Genomic DNA, 9,206 nt, shown 5'->3' on the forward strand with positions numbered 1-9,206 from the left:
ACACACACAAATTTTTTTTTATGTAACCACAGTGGCAATTTTAAGAGGTGGTTGTGCTGTTAAAATGTGGCAACAGCAAGCAGCTGTACAGAGAAACAGTTCCAGTTAGTGGGACATGCACTGGGGCTTCATCACTGGTGGTGTGGGACTTTGCCTTGATAAGAAACTTTTGTAAGAGCTAGTAGTTTCTTCAATAACAAATCATTAAGATTTATCGTAGCCCAAAATGCAATCCGTCTAAAAATACAAAGAAAGAAAAATCTATTTATTAATTTGTAATAAAAGTACACTCTTCTAATGTTCTAAATGAAATAAACAAATGTTTTTCCACTGGTTCCACTTAAGCAGTGGAAGCAGTCTTTGTGTGTCACCCCCGGGGACGATTTCAGCACTCACTGCACAACACGTTTCCTGTTTGTTTTGCATCGCTGCTGACCTGTGCCAGAGCTGAGTCTGTTCTCATTCACAGCTCATCTTGGAAGTGCTGATGTGATTCATTATTCACCTGTGCAGAGAATACAGCTGCAAACGCCACTGATGATAACGGAAAGAAACAGGTTGCTCTAATCTTAAGTATTGCCCGCGGTTTGTCTGCATCCAGCATTTCTCACTTGTCAGGTTGATGACATGCAGCATTGCCACAGATGTTCTCACCATATATCTATAATTCACTTTCAGACTGGCTATTTTCACCTTGCCTTTGAGGTTAATACGGTTTCATTTATGCTACATAATGTGTAACGAAAGATGGTAAAAGAGCAGCAGGTGCATTTTACACAATGTTTGTTTGTTTGTTTGTTTGTTTGTTAAGTAATCACAGTCTCTCTAACGGCCTGAAGCTGTATCGGTGTCATCAGTCCAGTGCAACACCGCCCCCTGCTGGGGAGATGAAATTGTTTTCTAACTTAAGCTCGAAACGGGGTTTTCTTATTTTTTCTTGTCTTCATTTCATCTTTTTAAATAAATCTATAATAATACTCACATGATGTCACCATGGAGCTACCAACACCATCTGAAAATCAACCCGATCAACCGAGTTCATCGTCTCGTCTTGTTACGCTCAAGTATGTACTGTGGGAGAGTGCTGTCTCCCACATATCTGTCTTTAGCAAAGGAAATCATAAACTTGGGGGAAAAAACACTGAACTCATTGACCTCCTCCACTTCCTCATCGTCTGTGTTGTCCATAAATATCTTTTTTCCCACGGAGCTGGTTCCCGAAGCTGGGAGGCTCTTGCTGGAGACGACAGGTGTCACTGTATCCTTGCGCTTTGTGCGCGCCCTCATGCATCAACCGGCGCCACGAGACAATGTTTACCCAAAAACAGTCAGCCAGTTCCCTGTACGGCTGCTATCATTTCACCAGCCAGGACAGATAAGAGTTGGATTGTCAGGCTTTTTTGTGGGTCCTGCCTGTGAGCAGCGATTCGCAGGTGGGCACTTTGAATATTCACTGACTTCCCGTTAAAAGCTTTCCGCACATTTATCGGATAGTTTGTGGTTTATGGCTTCAACAGAAGACACTCACAGAGCAACCAAAATTTCTAATAATCCATTAAGCTATTGGGTTACATGTTTCTGACTAAAATCATGTCAATTTTCTCTTCCACATCTTGTTGCTCCTGCTTTGGAGTGAACAGGGTCAAAGACACACTTCTGTTTCCGTGATCCAAATCATCAAATTAACGGTGAATAGAAAATAAAAGATCCCCGGAAAAAACATCAGAAAATTTGACACTACATGTAAGCACGTGACTGTAAAAATCAGTGTATTATTAGCTAAAATTACAAACTAAAATATGGTTGGTTCATAATTAGAGCTGTAGTTTTAGCCGCTCCACAGCATAGACACCAACAGGGTGTTAAACCCACTGAAGTCGCCATTAACTGTTGCAGCTTTAGTTTGTTTGTGAGAGACGAGCACAACTGAAGTCAAGATTATCACAACACTTTTTTCAGTGTGTCTGCTGACTCCTGCATTCTGAGCGCGCCCGGCACACACTGATGATAAGCAGCGTACTCTGTGTCCTCTCTTCGAGATTTCCCTCCTTCGAGTCACCCTGCTGGAGCGATTTTTTTTAGTGGAACACAAACAATGCATTCAGCACAGTTTCTGTGGTAAGAAAGACTTTCTGAGAAGAGTCTGGGAGTTTGGACCATAATGAATCCCCCAGTGGATGAAATCTAAAGAAATGCTAAAAGTGTCCAAACCAAACAAAAGCGCAGGCTTCTCCAGCTATAAATTGTATACATAAAAAGAGGGGATTAGCATTTGTGGGGTTTGCGAAGTCTTGTGAGATTTTTGATCTAATGTCAGAGGAATACTGCCCACACTGTATGTGTCAGATTTAGGAAAATAACTACTTTCTAGTTGACTTAAGTAATACTTAAAACTGACTCTTTATTACTCTCTTTTTAAATGTTCCCTTGCTGTCTTAGATTTATGAAAAACATTTTCCGGCTTCGGCGCACTGTTGGTTTATTTTAAAGTTCAGTAAAGATCCAGTCTTTATCCTTTTTTCATACTGATAAATATGTTTTTAGTGTTAAATTGTTGCAGCTGTTGTGTGATTACCTGGCACATCCTTAGTCTATGGACGCAATGCATCATATGACAGGTAAATATAGTCTAAGTAAACTGGACTGGGCAGAGTAATGCAAGCATCAGGTGAAGTTAAATATTTGAATTCAAACATCAGGTGAACTACTGAACAGAGTTCATGACATGTAAAGAGACAAAGGGTTTCTATTCATAGTTATAGTCAAATTTCTGCGTGTTTGGGTGTGACTCACAGGACACATTAGAAAATAAATGTGTCCTAGAAAATAAATAGAAAGGCAAAAATATGTTTGATATTTATTTAATTTGAACCATTTTAATTTAATTTTTAGCTTTATCCTCATTATCCACTTTTAATGCCCTATAAGTCAGCAGCCACCATGAGATTACACTGAAGAAGAAAACCACCTGCATGTTTGAAGAAAAATATTACTTGGCAGCAATCTGTTTATATCACGAGATACTGATAAGATCGTCTGTGCCAATAAAAAAAAAGTTCTGCTAATCACTGAATTTGCTTCAATAAGTGGCCACAGAGAAACACACACACAGAGAGGACTCCTTATAGAACAGGTTGTATTTTTTTTAGATTCTGTTGGGAATACAGAGCTAATACTCTACATCTGCCTGAGCCTCTGCTACCATTGGCCACTTTGTTATATGTATCCTTCAGGCAAACAGGTCTGTGAGTCAGTCGGAGGTCCGCTCTCGAAAAAGTTTGGGGACTCCCTTGTGTGTTCTACATGGAGTGTGAAAGGTGGCCAAATAAATTAGGTTTGGTGGGTAATAAAATGCTTCTCTGATATCCACATGGTGTGTCCATGGCAGCTGCTTAGCAACAGAGTCTAGCAGCTGCACTGCAAAAAATATCTGTCCCAACACGGCCTGTACTTTACGCTTTCAATAGTCTCTTTTTGAACTGCAAAATGTGGCTTCTTACTCAGTGACCTGAATTAAAACCTCCATAACTTTGCCACAAAAAAGCGTTCTTTCTCTTGCAGTAATTCTGCCTTTAGTATCTATTTACTCTGGCTGTTTATTCGTTTTAAAAATCAGGATCACGAGGCGTCGTGTCAAACACCTGGAGCAGTAATTCTTGAAGGGGAACAAATTAAATTAAACAAAAATGTAACAACATCGCATGATCCAGATATACCTGTTATTTCGTTCAGAAGTTGCACAAGTTTTCTTTTCTTTTCATTTCTTTTCTTTTCCATCTCCGCCTCCCCGTTGCACTAAGCTTGCAGACCGTATTTTGTGTGCGATATGTTGCCAGGTAAACATGGCATGGCAAAACGCCAGTGTTGACACTCCGCGGAAGCACAGTGGCCCGGTGATGGGGACACTTTTTGCAGCGTGCGGAATATAAAGAGAGGGAGTGGCGCACTGGTTAACACTGAGGAGAGAAACTCCACACGCAGACAGAAGCACGGCAGCGCCCGGGATAACGTGATTAGCGCTCTATTAGGTCCGCTACTGAGCACAACTAGATGCAGCACAGAGATCATTGTGTGAGGAGAGAGAGAGGAGACGCAGAGGAAACGCTTCATCTGCCTCATGGAGCCTCTTTTCTTTCAAACGGTCTGCCTGAAGAAGTTACCCACTGACAGTTTTTTAATGCCTGTGCCTCTCATGCACTGGACACGTTGTGCCACTGCCCTTCATCTCAGGTAAGGCTGCTCCGCTCTTTTTTACGCTCTTTTCTCAGTGTTACTCCCTAATGTCTCAGACAGGTGAAATTAGTACATAAGTCATGTCATAGTTAAGCGAGAACAGAATTGTTAGCACTGAAGGATCTGATGTTTGTTTCTTTGTGTTGCCTCATATTTTCAGATGAACTGTCAGCCTTATAAATAATAAGGGCTAATTCTTGGAGGAGGCAGTGCACAATGAAAGAGAAAAAGCTGAGGAAAGCCCCAGAGGAGTGATTCATTTGCTTCCTTTCCTCATCCCTGCTGTGAGCTACAAGCTCTGTCCTTCCTGGTGGATGATATTTGTTAACCTCAGGTGAACTCAGATAGGCAGTGGGTCAACCTGCTCCAATGGAGTGTGCTATGGAGACCAACCAGACAGACATGAAAGTTTACACCCTCCAGATTGCCCTGCCACTCACAGTGCTGGTGGCGATCATGATCCTGTTGATAGTGTTTGGTAATGTCCTGGTGGTCATAGCTGTGTTTACAAGCCGGGCCCTGCGGGCTCCCCAGAACTTATTCTTGGTGTCTCTGGCATCAGCAGACATTTTAGTGGCTACCCTTGTGATGCCTTTCTCCTTGGCCAATGAGCTCATGGGATACTGGTACTTCGGTGGAGTGTGGTGTGAGATCTATCTTGCACTTGATGTTCTCTTCTGCACTGCCTCCATTGCCCACCTTTGTGCTATCAGCTTAGACCGCTACTGGTCCATCACCCAGGCCATCGAGTACAACCTGAAAAGGACACCGCGTCGCATCAAATGCATCATCTTCATTGTGTGGGTTATTGCAGCAGTTATATCCTTCCCACCTCTAATCACCATGAAGAAAGACAAGAATACTGAAAATGATTATAACAATAATAACAGTTTTACTAATGTTACTAAACCTTCGTGTAGGATCAATGATGAGAAATGGTATGTCATCTCCTCCTGCATCGGGTCTTTCTTCCTCCCTTGCATCATCATGGTTCTGGTCTATATTCGGATCTACCAGATTGCCAAAAAGAGGACACGAGCACCACCCGGAGACAGAAAGCGAAAGGATCTGCCAAAGGCTGCCACCGTCGCTGCTTCCAACCAGAAGCAGAACGGCATGGGGGATGATGAGGATCACGACAAGCTGAATGGCGAACAGGTCATCAAACTGAAGGAGGAAGTGAAACGAGGCGATGGTGCAGAGGATGAGAAAGGTGAGGCCAACGGGGTGGACATTGAGGACTCATCCTCCTCTGATCATCATATGCACAATCCATGCTCAATTAAAAAAAAATCGACCAAGGGGAAACCCAGACTGAGTCAAATCAAACCAGGGGAAGATGATGTCAGAAAGCGCGAGCCGAGCACCAAAGGCAGCCGCTGGAAAGGCCGTCAGAACCGAGAGAAACGCTTCACTTTTGTCCTGGCAGTGGTCATTGGAGCATTTGTGATCTGCTGGTTTCCCTTTTTCTTTACATACATGCTGAAGACACTGTGTCTGTCCTGCTGTGTCCCTGAAAAACTGTTCAAGTTTTTCTTCTGGTTCGGCTATTGCAACAGTGCACTGAACCCCATCATTTACACCATCTTCAACAACGACTTCCGGAGGTCATTCAAAAAGATTCTGTGCAGGAGGGACACTAGGAGATATGTATGATGGACTTGATCTTGTACATATATTCTTTTTTGCCATCCTGTACATAAATTGTAAAAGACATTGATCTTTGTGCATGGATCACCAGTTTGCTCTAGGTGTTACTGCTTGGAAAAGCTTTGCCAGGATGAGCTTCCTGTGCACTAGTGGGAAAAGTTTGCCTTTAGAACTTTCTGGCAGAAAATCTCGTTTTCTTTTATGCTTTTCTAGGTTTGAGCAACACAAATATTTGGTAAGATTTCAGAAAGATTGTTGTTTGGGTTAAGAAACATTCTATGAAATACAACAGAAAGAACTGAAGGCTAACTTCTCTCATGTCTTGCAGCATCTTTTCGAAACGTCTGCCACCCACAGCCTCAACATTGACCAAGTTCTCACAAAAAAGAGGCTTAAAGTACCGAACACCACAGCGAGAACATGTTTTATTGTAACTGCTCTTTGTATTTTTATAAAAGAAACAAACACAGTGAAGTCCATGATATGTATTGTATTTTATGAACGTGTATTGTACAAAATGATCTGTCTGAATATTTGTCTCTATTTTTGTTGTTATGGATACAGTATTCTGCATTTTTTTATGATATGATGTTGATGACGATGACGGTTAAGATAATGATGATGATGATGGCGGTGTGGGAAAAAATGCAGACCCTTTTAAAGAGTAAATAAAGGCCATTTCCTGAAGCAGTCTCAAGGAGCCATATAAAACGTCAGACTGGTGATGACATGTTATAATTTACAGTATGTTACTGTGTGTTTACTTCACACAAACCACACTAGAGGCGTGTAATAAAATGGCACAAAGGCAGCACGAACAAAAGAAAACTGAATTTGTTCTCAGAAAATGATCACAGGTTAAAGAGTTCCCAAAGGAGAAAATAAAGCGGTCCTACGTGCCACCCGTGCAAGGGTGTGAAAACCTTCTTGTACAGTGAATTGGATACTCCAACAGAAAAGTGCAAATACGCAGGTTTGTTGAATCTGACCTTTGCAAGAGATTAACAAAGAGCTTAGCTCTTAATGAGCCTGAACAGAACATGTGCAAATGTTCTTTTGCGCTTTGAATTAACAAAGATTGTGATAAGATGCTCGACTTTTTTCTTTTTGGGAAGATGTCAAATTAAATTACCCTTCTAATCTTTTTTTCCCATCCCAAGTCTGTCTTGTGGAGCTTTAGATTTCAGAGTTCGTTTTGGATGATAAGAAGTAACGGTTCATTTGCTGTCTTGTGCTACCACAGTATGCGTCATTAAATAAAGACACGCAGCCTGTCAAACCAGATCCTGATTGACTGGTTCATCTCTCTTTTGCTCTCTCTCTGTCTTTTCACTGTCTTCCCTCCATCAGACTTCGAAGAGCAGGTGAAAAAAAAACAATTGAGTAACTATAATCTGTGCATCGAAAACAGAGAGCATAGCTTTTCCCCGCAGAGGAGGAGTATGTAAATGGATTCCTTTTGACTGTCAGGAAGGCAGTTGAGCAGCACAGTCCTCAGAAAGCTAAATGGTCTTTTGGGAGTTTTTCTAACTGTGTATCCACCTTATCCAACACAGCCTGATGTACACTTATATTTAGCCGGGGGAGTGTTTCTCTGCACGTTTACAACATGTATAAGTGTGGTGAGTCTGTGAGAAAAAGGCAGTGCATGTGTGTGAGAATGTGCAAGTGTATTTGCAGCACATATAAACACAGGGGGTGAGCTCCCACTGGACAGACATGTTTGCAGTCGTGCTGATACTCCATGCTCATTTTGAATGTGAGGAGAAATTTTCTGGGAGATTTTGTTATGTTGTAGAAAAGAAAAGAAAACTTTACCAGAGAGATGGGTGTCAATAAAGGTTACAGAACTAAGGCTACGTTCACACTGCAGGTCTTAATGCTCAATTCCGATTTTTTGATCAAATCCGATTTTTTTTGTCTGCGTGTTCACACTACAAATAAAATGCGACAGCAAAGGCGCTCTAGTGTGAACGCTCAAAGCGGCCCGCATGCGCAAAAGAAGACTTCACACACAACGCGCTCTGTTTAGACCCAGAGCAAACAGTATTGTTTGACAGATGGCCCTTAATATAAAGACTTCGGACTTCACGTTTCCCAATTTTTGCTTTGAGTTATTTTGTTATTTACATAATAATGTAGATAACCTAATAATGATCCTTATTGCTGTTTTAGAGAGGAGCGGTGCTTCAAAGGATAGTTGCAGATTTCTGTCAGAATCTGCAGATTATACAGTACAAATAAAATGTTCACGTTTCTCCAACGTTGTCTTCCCAACAGTTTCACTGACATCTACACGGGATGGCCAGGAAGCGTTCGCGATGTCTTATCGGGCGCTGATAATTGGCTTCTGTCTTGTGTTGGTGACGTAAAAGACGGATTTAATGCGACATGACCGTTCAAACAGCAGTCGCTTTCTAAAACATCGGATATGTATCGGATTCAGTACCACATACGAAAGTGACCCAGATCGGATTTGAAAATATCGGATTTGCGCCGTTCACACTGTCATAGCATGATCGGATATGGGTCGCATAGGGTCAGAAAAATCGGATTTGATGCGCTTTCGCCTGCAGTGTGAACGTAGCCTATTACATCAAAGTCAAGTCTTCTCAAATTCTGGTCACTTGTTTAGAAATGGACAGGAAAGCCAAGCTTTTGCTGTCAGTCTATTTGTAATAAATTCTCTTGCAGTGCTGTGTCCTAATTAATGCCAGTCACAAACTATGACCTAAATCAACATGTTTGTTGTTACTTTTTTACAATACCCAGAGCAGAGAGTTTTTCATTGATTCCCCAGAGCCTGATTTAAGTCCTTCTACTTCCTGTGAGGTTGCAGGTTGAGAACATAAGCTCTTCATATGTTTTTGCTGGAGAATTCTCATAACAGAAAGATACACATTGATATTTGTTGTGAAATATCCATTGTCAAGAAAGAGTAGCCAACTCATAAGATTAAACATCAAGTTAAAACTAAACTGAACTTATTTAGGAAGTTTAGATGTTTTGTATCCTTACAAAAGTATCACTACTTACTTTTTGAAGTATTTCATGATGAAATACTCATATTCACAGAACTTTACAGTACATTGACAGAGTTCCTGGTTAGATCTAAAAAATTTACCATCTCATTCCTCCTCTCGGCCCCAACTAGTCCCAGCAGATGGCCGCCCCTCCCTGTGCCTGGTTCTGGTTTCTTCCTGTCAAAAGTGAGTTTTTCCTTCCCACTATCTCCAAGTGCTTACTCATAGGGGGTTGTTTGATTGTTGGGGTTTTCTCTATATTGTATTGTTGAGTCTCTACCTTGCAGTATAAAGCACCTA

The 9,206-nt window shown here is 41.5% G+C and overlaps 1 protein-coding gene across 1 annotated transcript; it reads left to right on the forward strand.

The window, feature by feature from the left end:
* Positions 1-4,602: 4,602 nt before the first annotated feature.
* adra2a (adrenoceptor alpha 2A) lies at positions 4,603-5,889 on the forward strand (the record flags this gene model as incomplete). The annotated part of the gene is made up of 1 exon (XM_080881113.1): positions 4,603-5,889. The coding sequence occupies one exon, from the start codon at positions 4,603-4,605 to the stop codon at positions 5,887-5,889; it is 1,287 nt and encodes a 428-aa protein (XP_080737239.1).
* Between the last annotated feature and the right edge of the window lie 3,317 nt (positions 5,890-9,206).

Source organism: Rhamphochromis sp. 'chilingali', assembly GCF_963969265.1.
Source record: "Rhamphochromis sp. 'chilingali' genome assembly, chromosome: 4".
In the NCBI taxonomy this organism is placed as follows: domain Eukaryota; kingdom Metazoa; phylum Chordata; class Actinopteri; order Cichliformes; family Cichlidae; genus Rhamphochromis; species Rhamphochromis sp. 'chilingali'.